The sequence below is a fragment of the Corapipo altera genome, unplaced genomic scaffold, assembly GCF_003945725.1.
Source record: "Corapipo altera isolate COAL_440 unplaced genomic scaffold, ASM394572v1 1, whole genome shotgun sequence".
Taxonomy (NCBI): Eukaryota; Metazoa; Chordata; class Aves; order Passeriformes; family Pipridae; genus Corapipo; species Corapipo altera.
The window spans coordinates 34,916,897-34,939,179 of record NW_020884873.1 but is presented as its reverse complement, the minus strand read 5'-3'; the positions used below and the strand labels follow the sequence as shown (position 1 = coordinate 34,939,179).

Here is a 22,283-nt window from a genome sequence, read left to right as displayed (position 1 = left end):
CTCAAGGGAATTGGAGTTGACTGCGGTAGGTGGACTGCAGCTGCAAAGGGAGATGGAAGGTAATTTTCCCTGGAGATTCTCAGGCGTGGGTGAACCAGGGACTAATGATATGAGGAGGGGTGAACACAGAAGCGAGCTTGAAGGAGTTTAAAGAGTATCTTTTGTTAAAGTAAGTTTAAGCATTTAAGTTAGAATTAAACTGAATGGGCAAAACTACCTTTACAGTGTTTTTTTCATTGAGAATGACTAATAAATACAATACCACTTAGCTGGTTTGGGGGTAAGCCAGAGAGCAGAGAAAATGCATGTGTACAGAAAAGGGAAGGACTAATATGAAAGTCATCTATTACAAAGAAATTAGCAAATGTAAGTTTGAGAACAGCAGCTTTATGGACAGTGGAGCTATAAACTAAACAAATTTTAAAGGCCATTGTATGAGTGAGAAATTTTTTTCCGCTTCTGTTTGAAATTTTCAATAATTTAAAACAAATCAATAGTTATAAAAAGTGAATAATTGTGCACTGAGAGGACAGTTGGAATTCAGTTGGATGTAAAGAGTATGATATCATTCGGAAGCAATGGCTGGAGTATAACAATTGTGCCATGTGGATCCTCAGACTTTTGCAATTACAAATCTCAATTATTTATCAGGATTGATTCCTTGCATATTTTTCCTTACCAGTCTTAGCAACTGACTTTCAAATTTTTGGTTTTTGTTCTTGTTGCTTCTAGTGTGAATGATGCTTAGTGGCTGCAGAAACTGTTCTGAACTTTAGCCAAAGCTCCTGTCACACAGATTTCATTATGATTAGAGCTTGAAATGGTTAAACCTTTCTAGTTGGTTCTTTTTTTCTAACATCAGTAATTTTGCCGAGTATCCTCTAGAAGATTTCTTTGCCTTTCTAGTGTACTCAGATATGCTTACGTTACTGTTTTGAGGGTCATTCTGTATTTGATATTTTCATATTTCATCTGAAAACAAATGCTTTAAATATTATAATTTTACCTATTTCAGTCTTCTCCAGTTTCTCCAAACAGATGCAGCATAGATTTATAATGAAGTTGTTACAAGGCATTTTGCGCATTCTTTTACCTCACAAAGCTTTTCTGCATTTGCATGCTGGATTGTGCTGTCCTAGCAGGGAAGCTATAAATAGATTGTCTGATGCAGTGAGGCAGCTATGCCACAGTGGCCTTGGAAATCTCAGCTTTCACCTGTAACTCTGCATTCCCATTCCCACCGACCTCACTCTTGCAGTAGCAGGATGCAAAAGGAACGTAAATGATTGATTGCTGCTGGTGGTGTCTAAAATCTGAGTGTATTAAATATGATGGAGCAATGAAGAATAGAGTAAGCTGTGAAGCTGCTCCTGTCAAAAAGGGGTAGGGATGTAATAATTGCAGCTACTGCAGTACATTTGATTTTGGTTGTTTGCACAGGTGACTTATAAATTGAAATTAGTAAGTCTTTTAAATCCTTTCTTGTTCGCAGAAGTTAGTTTAACATTTTTAATCATTTTAAATACTTTTATGTTTAAAGTACTATAGAGTACATGTTTACATTGTGAAAGATGTCTTATTTTCTTACAGTGTGAAAAATTCAAACTATTGTCTCCCATCATATACTGCTTATAAGAATTATGATTATTCAGAGCCAGGAAGACACAGTGAACAGCCAGGCCTGTGTGGCCTGAGTAACTTGGGGAATACATGTTTCATGAATTCAGCAATTCAGGTATGTACTTTAAAATAAAATCAGCTAGTCTTATTACTTGGAAACTAATATCTTGTTATGTTTTGCCGTGTTAGAAAAGTAGTAGAAAGAGATATGTTAAGTAGCAGCATAGGATTAAAGTGAGGAAATAATACTTCTATATTGGTATACTATAAAAGTTGATTTATATAACTGCATTCATAGTGATCAATGTCAAAAAGATGTTTGACCCTCATTCTACATGAGTGAACCCTTAAGTGGGATTCTTTGGTTTTCGTAAGGATTGCCATGCATGTCTGTCACAAAAAATACCTTTTCCTTTTGAAATGCACTTGGGTAGTGATTGTAGTGCCAAAAAAAGTGTCAGAAAGTACGTTATTGGGCCTTTATTTCTGACTCATTATGTACTTCTAGTGCACAGGTTAACATGCAGGAACCCTAGAAAATATTTTCCTTTAACCTTTCCTCTTTGAAGAGCTGCTATTTCATGGATGAGATATTTTACAGGAATGTGATAGCTTGTTTCTCTGCTGTGAATGCAAAAGAAATAGTAGTATACCTACTATTACTCTACCAAGATAAAAAAATCCTTAGTGTTTTAATTTTAAATGGAAGCTGGAGTTGTAGAATAGTTGAACCAGTATTTAATTTGGTTTTGTTCAGTTCTGGAACTCATATTTTGTCATCAGAGCAGTCATGTCAAAAAACTAAAGCGTATTTAAGTTCTCGTTCACGTATTTTCCTGCCGACTGTAAAAACAGTAGATCTTAACCAAGCATTCTTCAAAGTTGTTATCCTGCTTTGTCATCACAAGGGTTACTGCTTATGTTTGTGATTTCTTTGGGTAAAATTAAAAAAAAAAAAAAAAGGCAAATGTCGCATTCATTGTTTAGACTGTTCAGGTAAAAAAGAAATTTCAGGTACTTTGTAAGCTAAGTTTATGAAGTTATTGAAGTTTGTTCAAAAGAAGGAATATTATAAAGTTATTGAAGTTTGTTCAAAAGAAGAAATATTTCAGAGTTTCATAGTCTGTGTAGATTTTTCTATCCCTTCTTTGTGTTGAGAATCAGTGAATAATTTGGCTCCACTCCTCTGTAGCCTGAGGTAGCTGCAGAGAGCCATGAGCTTTCCCCTTGGTCTTGACTTCCTCAGGGTTGAACTAATGCATACATCTCTCAGCCTTTCCTTGTGTATTGTTCTCCTGCCCCCTGACCCTCCTCTATTGGTGACCCTCCTCTGCTCTTTCTTACACTGGGGAGCCCTAAACAGGATAGTGCTCCAGCAGCAGTCTCTCAAGTTCCAAATAGAGAGGAAGACTTGCTTCCAGTTGCGTCTGACTACAGCTGCTAATACAACCCACCTGGGGAACAGCTGGATCACATCTACACAGAAAAGGACCACTGGGTCATATAATGCAAAGCTGCTTTCTAGCCGGTCAGCCCCCAGCCTGTTAGTGATATAGGGTTATTCCATACTTATTGACATAAGGCATCCATAAAATTGAATTTTTTCTTGTTTCTAAAAATGTTTTCATGAGGATATTTGAAGAGAAATTGAACAGTGCATGAAATAATTCATTTTGTTTTTATTGTATTGCACAAAAGATAGGTAAACTGAAAGGGGAAAGGACACACATTTTGCAGTGTCCGTTCTAAATAAAAATGCTATATGTAATGTCCTTTGATTACTGTATTGTGTCACTATGCTATTGTAAAGAAAAAGAATATGGTTTTGTCTAGTGTGTCAACCAGAATTATCTTTTAGAAGTTGAATTCAAAAAATATTCTTAGTACATAGTGATTCTTTTTTTAAGATACTACATTGTTCATCAGGCTATACTGATTAAAAACAAGGATAATTTTAATTACTTATGCAAAGTTTTGTTAAATTGGTATGCATGAATTTGCATATATGTAGATTCAAAAGTAAGCTTTTAGATGAGAATTCTAGGCATGGGTTATTGCCTTTAGGAATGCTATACAGTGAAACAAACTTGCTACAGGTAACATCAATATCCCACTGTCTTAAAAGGATTTAATTCTGAGGTCGGTATTTTAGATTATATCAGCTTTGGCTTCATTGCTTTTCAGTTATATCTAGAGAATCAAATGTTCAAATAAGTTCTGAGAAACTGTAGCATAAATTAATAAATACAATTTTGCTGACTCACAAGACAGTGCTCTGAGTAAGAAAATTAGGTGTATTGAGCAGTGCAGCTTTTAATTTGGCTTGGTACCTTTAATATGTCTTTGAAGGTGTGTTTTTTCAAATGCGTTATTTGGCAGCCTTCTTAGCAAGGAAATGTGAAGTATCTTTCAGTTTCACCTACTGTGAGTTTAATGTTATCTAAGAAATCTATAGAAGTGCCTTTTAGAGAAAGTATGATGTGTTCTTAACACACTAAGGTCTCGCAGACTGCATTCTTACTCTTGCCACTACTGTCTTTTTTCAGGCAGCAATACGAACTAGGGTAGGGGGTTAGACTGAATGGGAAGCAACTCGACAGAGAAGCGCCCAGGGTCCTGCTGGACAGAAAGTTGAACATGAGCCAGCAGGGTATTCCTGTGGCCAAGGCAGCCAGCAGCATCCTGGACTGCATTGAGAAGAGTATTGCCAGCAGGCTGAGAGAGGTGATCTTTCCCCTTCACTCAGCGCTGGAGAGACACACCCAGAGTTCTAGGTTCACTTCTGGACTCCACAGAGAGATAGGGTTATACTGGAATCCAGTGAGAGGCCACAAAGGTGATCAAGGATTGCAGCGTCTGACCTACATGAAGAGAGAGAGATCTGGGGCTATTCAGCCTTCCCTCACTTCACTTTAAAAGATACAGTCAAAAAAATAGAGAGTGCTTGCCCAGTGCAGGGTGGTTGTACCTTGGAGGCAGGTAACTGCAGGATGGAGATGTGCGCTAATATTGCAATTAGACTTTAATGAACCAAGTTTATCTGAGGAGAGGACATCTCCTATCTCCCTTGGTTGACAGGTGCTATGTGGTTTTATCAGCTGCAAAGTACCATCGAGTTCCCCTCCCTGCAAAGATTTCTACAGAGCCTGGCTGTCTCCACTCCACTCCGCTCACTGTTCCACCCTCCAGTAAGGATTGTGTTGCCTTACTGTTGTGGGGGGTATCATTATGGAGCATGCCAACTGCATTCCATCCGGGAAGTAACCGCTGCATTTTACCCTATGATTTCCATACTGTTATAACTTCTGTTAGGATGTGAATGTAACTTCTCAGTTTCCTTTAATTTTTACCCCCCAGCCATCTTCCCACAGGTGTATCCCTTCACAGTTATGCCAATACAGGATTGTCTGTCAGGATAAATCTGTTTTCTTTAAACAAAATAGTTTACTGTAGAGTATTGGACTCTGAAATAGTTTCAGTTCCGTCAATGTTCCCAAAGCTCTACTTTGATCTCTTCCATTCATTTGGTGCTGGGTGTAATCAATATAGCTTCCTGCAACTGAAGCAAAGTTTAGTTTATCCACTTTCCAGCTGATCGCTACTTTTCTCAGATCTCTGTCCTTTCCAAAGAGCATTGAGGGCACTGAATGTTCACATAAGAGCCATTTCTGCTTCAGAAACCACTGCATTTCTCAGACAGCTGCTCGTTGGTCTTCTCTCATGTACAGTGAAGGTGGTTTGCATCAGAACTATTATCAGTGTTCCTTGAGGAAGAGGGGCAGTTCCTTACACAGTGTGACCTCCCAAGTCTGACAAACTTGCCTGAAGGTTCTTGCCCTGTAACCATACTAGATAGAAATGTGGTAATCCTGGCAGTGTCTTAAATTTTGTTGCAAGTTCTTTAGTAGTTCTTCAATCTATAGGTAAGGTTAGCTTACCCCTTTATCTAAGTGATTATTGTAAAGAGATCTTTGCCCTTCCAAGTAAGGGCTTTCAGTGTTAGAAAGCTCAGGACAACTGGAGGAGAGATGATGAAGAGATGGGCAGGATTCTCTGTGGTACCACAAACAGCTGCAAGCTGATTAGGAGTAAGGCCAGAAAGGTTAAGATACCACTGTATTTTTTCCAAGTGCTGTTCTCTTATTACTGTTCCTTATTTTAAAAAAAGCAATAATTCAATATTATTTCTTATTTTGGTTGTATTGGAACTTTTGTGTAGATTTTTTGAGGGGGGTATTATTCCATGTATCTAATTTTATTTTACTTGAGTGCTAACATCTAAGGCTCGATTTTTATTAATAAAGCCTGAATGTCTGCTTTTGCAGATCTGAGTGTGAAATAAAACAGGAAAGACAAAAGGGAGCTTCTGGACTTTATGAAAATATGTAATTATGAATGCTTGAACCCATATCAAGCAAAAAAAAAAAGTGTTTGGCAAGTAGAGGTTTCATTCACATTGTGCATGTACATAGCTACATTCTAGACCAAAAAAAAAAAAAGTTTCATTAGGCATTGTTGTACTGCCCCTTGTGGATGTTTTTGAAGTATTACTGTGCTATTTTGGTGGGATGCTGGAGATTAGAGCTCTGTAAAAATTTTTTTTTCTTTTGCAGTGAAAACCTGAGAGTCCCAAAATTTTCCTTTTGTGATTCAAAAGTAGGAGAAGAAAGTAAATGTTTTTCTTAAAAATACTCTCTTTTTCCAACATTTTGTTTTTATCTTTTTTTCAGTCAGTGTGATTATGACTTGACTTCTGAATAGCAGCTGTTAAGAGCTTTGCAATGGGGTATTTCAGCAGTTTTATTTCTTCAGAAAGCTGATTAATATTCCCTCTACAGCTACTTATGGCTGTAAGTTTATCTGGACCAAAGATAGCATCTTTCACCGATACCTGAACTGATTAAGTTTTTGGTGCTCTGTTGCATCATAGGGATATGGAGTTTTGATTAAGGAATGTATTAGCTGAGCACTTTTTTCCATGTCTGATACCAAACAGACAAAAGTAGGATAGGCACGTGTAAAGTAAATCACTTTTTCTCCTATAACTTGGGTCTTTCTTTCAGTTCATCAGCTCTTGGGCTTTTATTAGAAGGCTGAAATCTGAAATTTCATTGTCCCTTTCCCTAAATTTTTATTAAGTAGCACCTGAAGCTGAAGAACCAGGATACTTAGAGGAATATTCAGTTTTTAGCTCAATTTCATGATCTTAGTGTCTCCTTCTAATTTCCCCAGTTCACTGGCATGATAGGTAGTGATTTTTTCTTTACTTTGGAATTTTATTTTTATCATTATTATATAATATTATATATGGGATATGAAGAAATGTTTCCTTGTTCCCTTAGGATTATAGGATGATTTGTGGAACTTCAGGAGGTTTCTGATGCAACCTCCTACTCAAAGGAAGGTTGGCTCTGAGGTCAGAACAGGTTCCCCAGGGCTTTATCCAGTTGGATCTTGAAAACCTCCAAGAAGGTAGAGCCTCTCAGCTCCACTGCTTAACTGTTCTTAGAGTGAAAACTTTTTTCCTTATATTCTTAACCTCTCATGTTTCAACTGATGCCCGTTGTTTAATTTCCTCCTACTATGTACCACCATGAAGAGCCTGGTTCCATCTTCTCCTTAACTTCCCTCTGGGTACGAGAAGGCTGCTCTTGAGTGTCCCTGAAACAGTCTTTTCTGCAGGCTGAACAAGCCCTGATGGTTCAGCCTTTTCCCACAGGACAAATGCTTCTAGGTCATTGCCTGTCTTGGTGGCCCTCTTTCTTCATTAATTTTTTTTTCTTTTTATCAATTCCGTCCTTGCAAACTCTTATTTCAGAATTATCCCATACTTAAATTAGAGGTATTTAGAAAAGTGTATTTCCCCCTCTATGAAGGTTTCATAGGACAGATGGACCTGCTAACATGATCATAGTCTAGCACTGGAATTACAGTATTCCAGTGAGACTACAGCATTGAGATGTATGTATATGTGTGTTTTTATATATATGGCACTAAAAATAATGATTATTTATTGTTCATTTTCCTGTGCATCCTAATAGCTTTTTCAAAGTTACTAATATATAACATGGAACTATAATTTCTGTGTTAATCTTTTTTGTGCTGAAGACTGATACTCTCTCCTGTGGTTTGTCTCATAGTTGGTCTTGGAGTTTTTACGTTCTGTCCCATATTTCCCATGATCTTTTCACTGAATGACCAGTTTGGGTTCAGAGACTGAGAACTTAATAGACATTTAGTTGGTTAAAGAAAACTTGTGGAGACTGCAGTACCTGAAATGAAGTGCCATTCTGTTACCTCTTTAGTTCACAGTTTTCCATAGTTTTACCATATTTGATTTGCCTTTTTGCTTTCTGTTATTCTTCATCTGTTGATATACTGTTAGTTTACTTATGTCTGTGTTTTGAAACAAACAAAAAACCCCAAGCTACTAGATTGAATAGGGCACTAAATCTGATGACTTTGCTGTCTAGTAGATGGTCTTGGTTCTAATGTCTTTTGGTTTGTTTTTTTTTGGTTGGTTGGTTGGGTAGGGATGGGGTTCAAATTGATGCTTTCCATAAGACTTCCTTGATAAACTACAATGTATCACATAGTGACAAAACAAGAATGGAGGCTTCCTTTCAGATTGGTTTCTGGATGCTCTTTTTCCTATGACTTTAATCACGTTCTTAAGTAATTCTCTGTTGTCAGCCTTTTCATGAAGTAAACATGTTTGTAATCATTTAGCTTTGTCAGTTAGGCTGAAAAGATGGGTGGATGTGTGGCCAACTCTATTAGTTCCTTTAGCAGCTACACTTCTAAAAGTTGTGGTATCTGATAGTTTAGAAAATACATCAGGTTTGTATCTGAGAAGTTCCTGTGTTCAAGTAGCCACTCCAGAACTACTATCAGTGTTATCTTATGTTGTCATGTGGCAGTTGTTACAGGAAAAAGGGAAATTATCTGTAATAATCTTCCTGACATAGACATACAAATATAAATTAATATTCTGAGAAAGTGACAAAACCAGTTTATTTGGTGAAGACTAGAAAAAGATGAATTAGTTTTTTGGTGAAAAATACACTCTCAGCACATTGTGTAGTGACTAAGAACCTATAGAAAAATATACTGGTTTTGCATTATTTACTTCCTTGTGTTGGACATTTCTCACACTAAGCTGATCAGTAGAACTGATTTCATCTCCTAAACCAGCCCAAAAATAATCCAGAAGACAAATGAGGAGAAAAAAATAGTGAGATGAACTTCTCTTGTGCAGTCAGATGAGAATCAGCAGAGAAGGGGCAGGACTTCTTTGGGCAGTAGGATTTATTGCATTGCTCAAATTGAACATGCAGTTTTACCTGAAGTGTAGTTTTATTTGTAGACAGTTTTTGTTTCTGGTCATCTGGTGATACTTGATAGTCCATCCATGCATTTAGGTTGATGCTGAAGATAATGTTTTGAAAATTCTAACCACTTATGTATGGATTTGAGAGACCAAGCATTTCTCCTCATAGCTTCATGGGTCAGTTTAGAACTGGCAACACAGATCTGAGGTAGGGATGCTTGGGATCACCACTACCAGCAATAAAAGCTCTTTGCTGTGTAGCAAGTGAAAAAAAAGCTTTCTTCAACCCTTGGTGTCCAAAAGCACCTGTAATACCAGGAATTTTTTTGCAGTGTTGACAGCTCATGAAAACTTTAGGTGAGGAGGAAGAGAAAGAAAGGAGTTCAATATAGGCATGAAACTCGGCTCTCTACATCATTTGACTGGTTTTGCTGTGTAACATTTCACAGGTATGATAGGCAGACATAGGAATAACTTTTTTTACCCCACTCAAAAAAGTAGTAATTCTTCCAATCGGATTGTTGTACATATACAGTAGCTTTGTAGAGTATGTGAAGCTAAAATTTTTGGTTTTCCCCTTGTTTACAGAGAGGCAGATGAGATTGATGAAATATTTTACCTTTCTTGGAATCTTTGATACAGGAAAGAATGCAGAAAAGCTTATAATATTTAATGAAGAGCCTTTGCTAAATATATATGCTAAGGCATGGCATGGGGATCATTTCTGAGTGATGGAAAAGTTTGTGTTGAAAGGAGTGTGAAGAGCAGTGCACAAAAATTCAAAGTGGTTTCCTGAAATTGTAAATCATACTTCAGTGGTTACGTCCTGCTATATCCAAGTGCTGGCAGAAGATACAAACTGGTACAGAGGATAAGTGATTAGCTCAATCTAAAACAAGGTCCTTGACTTCCTTGAACTAATTTCAGCTCTAAACAGCATCACAAAATTTAAAAGAGCATAGGAAGGTCTGCACCATTTCTAATTCAAAGACTAGCCCATAGCCATAGGCATAACCATAGAAGAAAAGGAATAGGGCAAGCATCCTCACCTTCCCTTCTTTCCCCTCCCACCCCTGCCAAAAAAAAATCCTCTTTTCACATGTTTGTTGGAATGTGGTATAATTTGAATTAGGAAGCCCTGTTGGCTGTCTCTTCCAACCACCTATGCAGTTTCATCTTTGTGCATCTCTTAACAACTTCCAGCAAGGACTCTTATAAAGCTACCAGTCGTGTCTCAAGAACTACCTTCTTTTGTTTTAAATCTTGATATCAACTGTGCTGTCATGGTGTGGTTGACTGGACTCCTGTGTTTAATAAATTTTGAGGTAAATCTTTTGACAAATATTATCTGTGCATAATTTGCAACCAGTCTTATTTTAAAATCATTATTTGTTTCTGGAAAAGATTGATTAGGGTTTTTTCTCCCCTTCCTTGCAGGCACTAGACATTATAGTTTAATCATGGCTGCCTTAACAAAATTCAAACATTCTTTGTTTAGAACTAATTCAAATCACTGTTCTAAGGAGTCTGTATTTCTATTTGCAGTGTCTGAGCAACACACCTCCTCTTACAGAGTACTTCCTCAATGATAAATACCAAGAAGAGCTGAATTTTGACAATCCTTTAGGAATGCGAGGTGAAATAGCAAAATCTTATGCCGAGCTTATCAAGCAAATGTGGTCAGGAAAATACAGCTATGTTACCCCAAGAGCATTTAAGGTCAGTAGGGAATTTAAACTGAATGTACGTTGTCAATTTTGGGGTTGTACTTTTAAGTATACAAAACATATAGAAATACGCAAGAAGAAGAATTTGAAGTAATATTTATCAGTTTGCAGTCCATTCATTTAACTGTTAAAACACTTGGATGTATATTTAAATAAATGTCACCTGCCCTTGTGCTTTGGTCTTTCAGAATTGGTTTTGACTTCTGTCTCCATTGAAAAGCTTCTCTGTTTTAAGTTTTACCTTTTCACCATGCTGCTGTAGCATTTCAGAAGTATCTGTTTTTTCTAACAACAAGGGTACTGGAAGTATTTGTATTTAATTTTTAGACACAAGTGGGAAGATTTGCACCACAGTTCTCTGGTTATCAGCAACAAGATTGTCAAGAGCTACTGGCTTTTCTCTTGGATGGATTACATGAGGATTTGAACAGAATTAGGAAAAAGCCTTACATTCAGTTAAAGGATGCAGATGGGAGACCAGACAAGGTAGGGTGTTTGGTGTTGATCATCTTAATTTTAGTCAAGGCTGTATGTTCTACATGATTGTGCACTGAAAGGTTGGGACACTGATCATATGGGGTGTTTTTCTGGGAGAGATTTCAGAAAATAAGAACCATAAAATAGGGAGTTTTTTCGAGAACATGTGTAAATTTCTGTTTATTTGTAAGATAACTGGGGGGATGGGAGGATGGTGTGGCTTTTTTAAGACTTCATTCAGACTTGTTTTTCAATTCAGTGCTAAGTTCAGTTAGAAAAACAATTTTCATTCTGTTGTTCTTTTATTCTTATATCTATGCAGAATTTTGTCTCTCTCCAGTACTCTTACTTTAGGGAAACTGTTCTTTCGTTATTAGTTAATTCATGTGGAATTTTTAGTTTTATTTGCTTTTGTCTTTCCCCAAGTCATTTGGAAGTCTCTCTCAGGCTATGTAATACCACTGACAGAATCTCTGTCATAGGAAAAGCATACCTCTTTTAACCTGTGATCCTGATAGTAGTAACATACCTTACAAGGTCATTGGGAGTGAGATTTCTATGTTTAGGTGGTTACTGAAAGTTGTCTATCAAGTACTTTTACTGATAATTCTCACTACTACTTTGTCGTAACCCAGATCATGCTTTACTTACAGGTGGTTGCTGAAGAAGCCTGGGAAAACCATTTAAAGAGAAATGATTCCATCATTGTAGATATATTCCATGGCCTTTTTAAATCCACCCTAGTTTGTCCTGAATGTGCTAAGATATCTGTAACCTTTGATCCGTTTTGTTACTTGACACTTCCATTACCCATGAAAAAAGAACGCACTTTGGAAGTTTATTTAGTTAGAATGGATCCACTGGCAAAGCCTATGCAGGTAAGTGGCTTAATTCATATAGTAACACCCTGATTCATGTGACATTAGCAGTGAACCACGAGTTCCTTTACATGATGTAAATTTATAAGTACAACAAGCAAATCCAAAAAGTTTTGGTTTCTGGTATGAATTCTGAAGTTCCACTTAGGAAACCTGAGGTAAACTATACACACCTTCTTATATTTCTATCAGTTTCAAGGAAGAATTGGTAATTTCATTGTGGTTATGATAATAAGGCTTCTTAATCTTTAAAATGTATGCTGACATAATTTTTTATTTGAGTGTTGCTCTAGTGAATTTGTATGGTTATAAAAAGTATTTATACACTTAATCCAGTCTTAATTTCTTGGTTCCTTAATCACCAAAGCCAAATATTCATAAGAAGTGTATATTCATATTTAGGTAGTCCTGAATTCTTCTATGCTCTCACCTGATTGTCAAAAGAAAAAACTTCAGATGAGATTTCTTTGTGAAGAGTACCTCTTCTGCCACTTTTTAGGAATTATAGTATTATACACCTTATAATGGCATGAAAAAATGTAGATAAGGTTATCATAACCAAGTCGTGATTAAATGGTTCTAGCTGTACCTTATGGCATAAGTGAGGTTGGGTGAAATAAATAAGACACAGGCAGTTAGGTAGATTCCAAAAAGGCTTAACACTTGAAATGAAAGTACCATGAGAAGGAAAGTAGGGGGGAAAGGGAGTGTTCTCAAAGGCAGTGTGAATTAGGGAAGTCATTAACTAATGGCAGATAAGTCTGCTAGAAATTTAATTAATTGTGAAAACATGTTTGCACAGGGGACACACACAGTAGTTGAAGATGACTTATATGACCTGAGAGGGTTATGCAGGAGTAATAGAGTTTGGGAAGGGTACAAGTTCAGTACAGTTTTTTTGAGTCTAAATAACTGTAAAACTTAAGGACATAACAAACACATGCTATAGTTGGCAATTAATTATAAAGTTATAATATCTTATTTCTAATTAATCCTGTCTTTACTATGCAAATAACAGATAAGAGTCCTGTGTGGAATTCAGACTGTTAATCATCAGGTTCTCTTTCTCCGTGTGAAATTAGAATTCATTGCCTGCCATTGCTTTTTTTTTTCCCCAGTCATACTTTATAAACAACTTGTGTTGTATTCCAAATTTAATAATGTAGTCAATGGCATGCGTATTACTTAAATGGTGAAATAAGTAGGTGCTGTTGAAATACAAATCTGACTAATTGGTGCCGTTAGTCTTCTTAGGGAGAAAATAAAATAACATTCAAATCAGCATCATACAAACTAATAAATGGAGTATTCAGAGTGTTTATGTTTGGAGAGTAAAGTTGTGCAGGTAGCTGCTACATTTTCAGCAGCTTTTGGAATTCGATTTAGTTCATTTACATCCTTCACACCGTAAGTTCAAGAATATGAAAGAAGTATGTGAAATATGCTGAACTTGTGATAAGTTGTTTAGGTTTGTTCCTCATGTATATTTGTTCTCTTAAAAAATTAAAATTATATTTTACTTTTTAGTACAAAGTAGTTGTTCCCAAAATTGGAAATATATTGGATCTTTGCACAGCATTGTCGGCTTTGTCTGGTGTTGCTGCAGATAAGGTAGGAGTGATCTCTTATATGAAGCGCAACAATGAACATTTTAATGCACATTAACCTGATTTAATGATGTATACTCCGTTTTCTTTTTAGATGATTGTTACTGATATATACAATCACAGGTTCCACAGGATATTTGGCATGGATGAAAATCTAAGTAGTATTATGGAACGTGATGACATTTATGTGTAAGTACATAAGTACGTAAATACATTTATGTGTAAGACATTCATGCTTTACGTCTCCTTGCAGTTTGTTTAGTTATCTGCGAAGGATTAAAACCTAGACATCAGGTAAAGATGAAACTGGGAGGGGGTATTATTTTTTTATTTTCCCCCTTTGCACCCTTTTACATGACCATTGTTCTTTGTATTTCTGATTGTTTTTCTTTTAGATTTGAAATTGCTATCAATAGAACCGAAGATACGGAACAAGTTATAATTCCTGTTTGTTTAAGGGAAAAGTGCAGGCACACTAGCTATAGCCATAGTGGTTCTTTACTGTTTGGTCAACCTTTTCTCATAGCAGTGCCTAGAAACAATACTGAAGATAAACTCTATAACCTGCTGCTTCTAAGAATGTGGTAAGGTTATTGTTTAACGAAAAATACATTTATTAAGAGTAATGCTAATCATTGGAATCAGTAGACACTTATTTTTACATGCATTTCTAACAAACTGATTAGATCTGAGTACTTTGTCTTTTATTTGCGTTCTGTTAAATTTATTAAATCTAAAATTTTAGCCCCTCAAGATATGAACTGGTATGGATTTTAATTTGATTTCTTGTTAGCATGACCTCATCCAAAAATATTTGAGATGACAATAGAGAGTTCATCTGTATTGTCAGTTTAAGATAAATAATTCTGTTGTATACTCAGCTGTTCATTAGGAATTGGTAAAATGGAAGTGTTTTCCAGTTATTCTGTTATGGTCATACCTCCTGTATCTACTGTACAAGTTTATATACTAATTTATGTTGTAAAAGTACATGGTAGACACTTTCTGAAACTAGACTGGAATTAGTGTCATTATGTGGAAGAAATTAGAATCATGTAAATTCCAGTTTAAATTTACGCTTCATTTTCTGTTGATGTAACTTTCTCTGTAATTGAATCTTTATAAATTTTTTTGTGTAAAAAAATACGGCTAATGAACAGTTAAAGAAATTACTTCTGGACAAAGAGAGACTGATCCCAAGAATCAAGTTGTTTAAAATAAGTAGCTGCCAAAAATGTAAGATCATATAGGAGCAGGTTTTCAAATATGCCTGTAACAGTAGACATGTTTGGCAATAAAACTGTTAATTCTGAGTAAATCAGAAAGAAGTGCAGAAATGCAGTACATTAGAAAGAATTTGCTTTAACAATTTAATGACTTGGTTTGAACAAAGTCAATATTTAAAAATCCATTGCTTCTAACTGTTTGTTTCACTTGTTATATTTAGCCGATATGTAAAAACATGTACTGAAAGTGAAGATACTGAAGGATCTCTGCATTGTTGTAAGGACCATGGTATCAATGGTAATGGCCCAAATGGAATACATGAAGAAGGATCTCCAAGTAAGACTGGAATATCTAAACCTGCTTAGTGTTTTGGGTTCAATTTGAAACAGAAGTTAACTCTAACGTCTTTCAATTATTGTCATTCTGCCTCATTTCTTGCTTTTTATTCTTCTGATTGCTTCAGGTGAAATGGAAACAGATGAGCAAGATGATGAATCCAGCCAGGATCAGGAACTTCCTTCAGAGAATGAAAACAGCCAGTCAGAAGATTCCGTTGGAGGTGACAATGACTCTGAAAATGGATTATGTACTGAGGATACTTGCAAAGGTCAACCACTCACGGGACACAAAAAGCGATTGTTTACATTCCAGTTCAATAATTTAGGCAATACTGACATAAACTACATCAAAGATGATACCAGGCATATTAGATTTGATGATAGGCAACCTAGGCTTGATGGTAAGTCATGGGGAACGGGTTGGGCAACATTTGATTCTGATACTCTTTTCTGACTCCATTTCTGTGTTTCATTTTCTCTGTGTGATATTTGATATCTCTTTCTTTTCAGTTATGAATTCTGTATGAATAATTGATTTGTTATTGAGATTGACTCTTAGAAGTGCAGAATTTTTGTGTGCTTCAATTTTTCATCTTAAATTCATGATAGCATTGTTTCATTCGTTTTGAAGAATGTTTGCCCAAAGTTAATCCAGTTTCATGTAAAGCAAGAAATAATATTAAGAGAAAATATTTTTTTTAATCTTAGAAAGATCTTTCCTTGCTTTGGATTGGGATCCTGAGTTGAAGAAGAGATATTTTGATGATAGTGCAGCAGAGGTAAGCTGTTTATGTTGCTCCCCTTTCCAGCACAGATAAAACTTAAATGTAAAAAATACAGTTTAATTAATGTGACATGAGACATTGTAAGTCTTCACAAGAAGAAGCTAACATATCTTTTTTTCATGTTACTCTTAGTAAATATGTTGTCATAAATAAACTTCATATACACATCCAAGTAATTAGCAAATCTGAGGCTTACAAACTTGGAAGTAAATCTGAAGCTATGAAAACTTTTTGCTTGAATGGTTTCTAATCAGTTTTTCCATATATAGGAGCTTTGTAGTTACTGTTTAGTAAGACGACATCACTAAAATGAGTTTTGTTTCATTTGTTCTCTTAACTCAAGAAATACTTCTCTTTAGGATTTTGAAAAACATGAAAGTGTGGAATATAAACCTCCCAAAAAGCCTTTTGTGAAATTAAAAGATTGCATTGAGCTGTTCACAACAAAGGAAAAACTAGGTGCTGAAGATCCATGGTAAGCGCAAAAAATGAAAAATTGTTAGTTCTATGGTACATCTCTCAAAGTGTAATCAAAACCACACGTGAACATTGAGATACCTAACTGATTCCTTAATGGTATTTTAAATCTTGTTATTTCAATCATAATTGAAGATTCTCAAAATGTTTTCTACTTTGATCCATTACTTAAATTTTTACCATGTGCAGAAGATTATGTTTGTAAGGGAAACAGTTAATGCATTGGAAATTAGGAGGAAGGGGTGATAAAAAGATATTCTAGTCTGTGAACTATGATGGACAGTGAATGGATAATATTATGACAAATTCAGTGCAGTGGTTTAAACAAATATTCCTTTTTGAGATGAGAGAGGTTGTTGCCTACTATTCGTCTTTTATACAAATACATAACTAGCCTTGCATTGATCTCTGAAATAGGGATGTGCTTAAATGGTAGGTTTGTGGGATGGGGGATGTCTGTAGTCATTACAACCACTCAAATTATTGTCCTAACTATTCGGTTTGGGCAGACAAAAATTGATTTTGATTCATGGTTCTTTCAAATTATAATTTTGAATCATATCTGAATATTCACAATTATAGTATGTTCCTGTAAGATCCTTTTTCTCCAGGAATTTTCTAGCAGATAAATTCTTCATCAACTTTGAGCTCAGAATTAAGTTTGAAAAGAGTGTCTGCCAATTTTTCTCTTGTAGATACCTAAAAGTTTTGGAGACCTTCAAACATTGTCACCAGAGATCCTCCTATATTTGTGCAGTGTAGGGGGCTAACTTAGAAAATCTCATTTTTTTATTGGGTTTGCTGGATTATACAACACTGAATAGACTATTTGAGATACCATATAACTCAGGTATGGTGAAGCACTTCCATTTTTGCAGCACATTTTAAGCAGATTATTTAAACTACAAAATAAAACTACTGCAGAAGTCAAGCAGCTGCTACTAGATACATTTCACCAAAGGTCATCAATCACATTTTTCTTCATTTGTTAGGTCTTCACACGTCTAATCTTCAAGAGCTCCTCATCCCTAGTCCAGCACTATTTGTATTCTAGATATTCTAGGCCAGCTGGGAAAACAGATTTTCAATTACAGCCTGCCCTTACAGTTCTCCTAATTTCTTGTCTTTATCTGATGTTGCTATTTAAAGACATTTGTGCAGTCTTTTTAATTAGGGCTCATCTCTTTTTCTTTCCCTTCCCTAGATTTTTACTTGTTAGATACCAAGGTGTAGAATATGCATAGACCACTTCACGGAAGAGTTGCTTCCATTCATTTTTCTTACTTATCTTCCTCCCTGAGCCTTAGTTCCTGAAAGATTCAAGTACATATTGTAGGGAACAGAAGTTTATAAGTCACAGCCTGTTTAGTACTTGGCTACTATGAAGGGAAGTTTTTTTAGTAGTCAGTGTTATCTGGTTTTAGGTGTAGGCGAGATGGGGTCGGAGACAGATGAATTTGGAAATTGAAACTTGAAAAAGTCACAGTTATCTGTTATTTTTGGCTTTTCTTATAGTCAGTTTCAAAACCCTTCATCTTTTTTTTTTTTTATAAAATACAAGAAAGCCACATATAGGGAATCCTATAGAAGATGAGAATTCAGTATTGGGGGAGTGCTACTTTTGAGTTTAAAATGCTGTTGAGCTTCACTGTGATCACACTTGCACATTTTAAACTGGAAAAGAATCAATAGCATTAGTAACAAAAAAAAAAAGTGTGTAGTTGAGTTTTGCTCATTCAGTTCCTCCCGTGTTACTGACTTTCTCTGTAGTACTGTATTTTTAAATACATATGGATTACAGTTATTTAAAATTGATTTTTTTTTTCTTTTAGGTATTGTCCAAACTGTAAAGAACATCAGCAAGCTACTAAGAAGTTAGACTTGTGGTCACTGCCCCCTGTACTGGTAGTTCATCTAAAGCGCTTTTCCTACAGCAGATATATGAGGGACAAGTTGGATACATTGGTTGACTTTCCAATAAAGTAAGAAACCTAAACATTTTGATGCTAGAGGTGTAAAAGCTTGACTAGGGCACGTGTTTAATACAGCAATTATGTAAAATGGGTGTGTTTTCAGTTTCTATGTGTGTATCCAGTACACACTGATAACAAAATGCTTGTAGGTTAAGAATATGAACTTGGAAAAATAATAATAGTAGATAAATGTGGAAGATTACTGGTTCCCCTTCCACTTCTCACAGAGTGAAAGAGATGCACTGTCAGAATAGTCTGGTGTATGTGGTTTTTTGTAGGGAATATAAGGTAAAGAGCTTGAAGACCACCAAAATGTAAAATGGTTAAAAGTAGTAACATGACTGAATTTTGGTTTGTTTTTTTTGTGTTTGTTTTGTTTTGTTTTGTTTTGTTTCTTAACAGTGACTTGGACATGTCAGAGTTCCTTATTAATCCTAATGCAGGGCCGTGCCGCTACAACTTGATTGCTGTCTCCAACCACTATGGAGGAATGGGAGGAGGACATTGTAAGTTGATTTCAAGTATCATCATTCTACATGTCACCTTTCTTTCTGTGTTGATTTTGATTTAAGTACTGATCACTTTGAATCAGTGGTGCTTTTTAATGATTTAGGGACAATTTTTTTTCATTGCCTTGAAATGCTTTCACAGGTACTCTGACACAAAAATATATATGCAATGAGCTTTCAAGAAAAATTGTAGGTTCTTTTATACTTCTAGCTGTGCACGCTGCGAAAAGAGAAAACATAAGAGCTCCACAAGAGCTACTGTACTCTTACAACTGATTTTGCCTTGCTTGTCTATATTTTTGTTCATTGTGCAAGTCCTTGAAAGTAAAGAGAAAAAATGACTGAGGGATTTTATTTGGCTATCCTGTCTCAGTATACATTGTCTTTAGAAGGGTAATGTTAGTGGTTAAGCTCTCTTTGCTTAAAAAAAAGTGTGAAAGGTGAGTCTAATAGTGATTATAGGTTTAAGTTAGTTAAATGTAAAGTATTTCACAGTAACAGAGTCTACCAACTGATTGTATTACATCTATGAAGATGCAGAGTCCTAAGACACTGTATTTTTTTGTCCTAGATACCGCTTTTGCAAAAAATAAGGATGATGGAAAATGGTACTACTTTGATGACAGTAGTGTGTCCCCTGCATGTGAGGACCAAATAGTGGTAAGTACCTTTTGTGTTTCTAAAATTGGGACTGTTGATATCTTCTGCTTGAGGGAAGAAAAATGAAGAGTAAACCGTGAAACTTGCGTTAAATTTGTAGATAGTAGTTTGTGTTCTCTCAAAGGACAGTACAAACCAAAAATGGTTTGCTCCAACATGCAAAAATAACTTAAATGAAAGGTCTAGATTTCTTTGTAATTTTACGCTGTATACTTGAAAACAAAGAAAAAAAAATTGTACCTCGGGTTGTAAATGTTTTGTTTGGAGTCTCATGAACATATTACGCTTTTCTCTTTTACAGTCCAAAGCAGCATATGTGCTCTTCTACCAGAGACAGGACACAATCAGTGGAACTGGCTTTTTCCCACTTGACCGGGAAACTAAACAAGGTGCTTCAGCTGCCACAGGCATCCCTCTAGAAAGTGATGAAGACAGCAATGAAAATGATAATGATATAGAAAATGAAAATTGTATGCACACTAACTAATGGGAAGAACTAGAAGCCATAAAAGAGACTCTCTTACTGGGGATACAGATTGAAAGAGTGAAAATGCCCACCAAATTAAGAATTAAAATCTGAGATGGGGAGTTTCAGATAACAGAATGTAAATCTTTATTACATTTTAACATGTGCAGTACTTGAAGTGAAATAATAAAAACTTAAACAGAAATTGTCTCTAATGCATTTACAGTCTCGTATTCACAAGGTATATATAGGAAATCACAAATAAACCCCTTTTAAGTTTCTGCTGCTGTTCTGATGAATTATGTTTTCTTTTCTTTGGATGTGAGTTAATAACTAAAATATTAAATCTGTGGACTTCTGACATTTATTTTATAAGTATTGCAAGAATACTACTGCCAAGTCTAGTTTCTGGATGACTGTATAAATGTTCCTTAGCTGCCACACAGACTACAAGTAAAAATGTCATAAATAACTACAGTAGTAGTTTTTTTGAAACAAAAAATTTTTGTTTCTCCCTATTTTTTTCTTAATTCGGTCACAATAGAAGAAGTAGCTTGAAAAAGGTGTTTTAACCTTTTGTGTTATAGTGGAACATCCAGAATATTATGTTCATCTTACTGCTGCTGTGGAACAGGTTCTGGATTTCATGCTGCATTAACAAAAAGGTTTTCAAGTAAATGTAAGTATTCATTGTTGCTTGTTGGAATCTACTCTGCAGACATAATTCCTGTTATCTTGCTTATAAGATATGCTTAATTTTAATCTGGTATCAGTCCAAAATTTAAAATTGTGCTGTAAGTTCTCTTTCCCCAGTTTTTGTAGTTTGACAGCTTGCAAACTACTCTGTATTAAGGTCAAAGTTAATAGTATTCTGTATCCATAGTAATGACTGTGTATCAGGCTTAGATGAGAATTTTTTCAGTATAACCTGCCTTTAAATTGTTAATTAACAAAATCACTTTAAAGGTAGACCTGTTAATTTTGTGTGTTCCTGATGGAATTCACCATGGCCTTACAGCATATCTGAAAAGGTGACTCATAAGAGAATTGGCATTTGCATGTTCAAGTCAGAACCTGTACAGTATATAAGGCATACAAACTCCGAATTGGATTTCAGTTAACTATGTTCAGGGGTCCAGGATGCCAAAATAAGTGTGACAGTTTGAAACATTTTTTGATTTGCTGCTTTCCCATTGATCTAGTTGGAAGAATGTATTGTTGATTTGTATACAATACTGCCTTTGAGAGGGGCTCTTAAGTGTGGGGGCACACGTCACATATCTACTACCTGGAGAATTGCTTTGTGTCCCACTGTTTAAACAATTTAAAAAAAGAAAAAAGCAAAAAGTATGATGTTCTTCACTTGAACTAATCAAATACAATAGGTTATAAATTGTGTATTGTAAATAAAAGTTCACTCTGTGAGTGCACATTTTGGTAAATTATTTATTTATGTTAGCATTAAAAAGTTTAAAAAATTGCATTTGACCAGGATATAAATGAGATATGTTGGACATGGCTTTGCTTTATACCTTGATATTAAAACTGGTGTTTCATCCTGGTATTTTAAAGCTGCTTTGAGGTTTGTTTTTTTTTTAAATGTAAACTAACCTCCTGCATGACAGAGGTTAAAATTTTGTCTGCACTTGAGTTCACTTGGGTTTACATTTGAAATGCGCATGTTTATTTATACAGATTTCAATAAAGCTATTCAAGGCCTTATTTAGTGTTCCATTTTGTTACACGCTCTTTTCCCACACTGTGTCTGGATAATCTTTGTCTAGGACTTACATTCTCAGTTACAAAATGGCTATGTAACAACTAACACAGAATAAGATTAATAATATTTCCAGACAACAGTATATAAAAAAGGGGGCTTGTCCTATCATTGGCTCCAAAAGTATTTAAAAGGCTGCAAAAACAGTGTATTGTCATAAATATTTTATTTTTATTAAAAGTAATACTGTAACAATAATCAAATGGAAAGATACTAATTGTGAGATGGTTCGTGAAATGAGGGAATATATTTAAGGTTAGATAAACCAATATAGGGGGGATGATACAAGCTTTTGGCTTAAAACCTTGTAGTTAGGTATGGAATACAGTAACCTAGTACAAAGCTATGACCTCAATATTTATGAATTAAATGAGGGTTATATGTGGAGTAGAGGAAGGAATTCTAGAGAAGTGATCTACTCTTTGAATAACA

General features: G+C 35.4%; 1 protein-coding gene across 6 annotated transcripts in view; it reads left to right on the top strand.

Moving 5' to 3' along the window:
* USP15 (ubiquitin specific peptidase 15) overlaps positions 1 to 21,669 on the top strand; it is a 62,838-nt gene extending 41,169 nt beyond the window's left edge. For 4 of the 6 annotated variants that reach the window (XM_027656309.1, XM_027656302.1, XM_027656299.1 and 1 more), the window contains 15 exons: positions 1,591 to 1,735; positions 10,496 to 10,669; positions 11,005 to 11,163; positions 11,808 to 12,032; positions 13,560 to 13,643; positions 13,734 to 13,828; positions 14,035 to 14,223; positions 15,087 to 15,202; positions 15,330 to 15,605; positions 15,913 to 15,983; positions 16,349 to 16,464; positions 18,299 to 18,448; positions 18,842 to 18,945; positions 19,520 to 19,608; positions 19,910 to 21,669. In XM_027656309.1, the coding sequence (XP_027512110.1) occupies positions 1,591 to 1,735; positions 10,496 to 10,669; positions 11,005 to 11,163; positions 11,808 to 12,032; positions 13,560 to 13,643; positions 13,734 to 13,828; positions 14,035 to 14,223; positions 15,087 to 15,202; positions 15,330 to 15,605; positions 15,913 to 15,983; positions 16,349 to 16,464; positions 18,299 to 18,448; positions 18,842 to 18,945; positions 19,520 to 19,608; positions 19,910 to 20,095 (2,179 nt within the window). In that variant the 3' untranslated portion in view covers positions 20,096 to 21,669. Of the gene's footprint in view, positions 1 to 1,590; positions 1,736 to 10,257; positions 10,276 to 10,495; positions 10,670 to 11,004; positions 11,164 to 11,807; positions 12,033 to 13,559; positions 13,644 to 13,733; positions 13,829 to 14,034; positions 14,224 to 15,086; positions 15,203 to 15,329; positions 15,606 to 15,912; positions 15,984 to 16,332; positions 16,465 to 18,298; positions 18,449 to 18,841; positions 18,946 to 19,519; positions 19,609 to 19,909 lie in introns of those variants that run through there. The other 2 variants (XM_027656329.1, XR_003529836.1) reach the window with 2 other exon arrangements.
* The last annotated feature ends 614 nt before the right edge of the window (positions 21,670 to 22,283 follow it).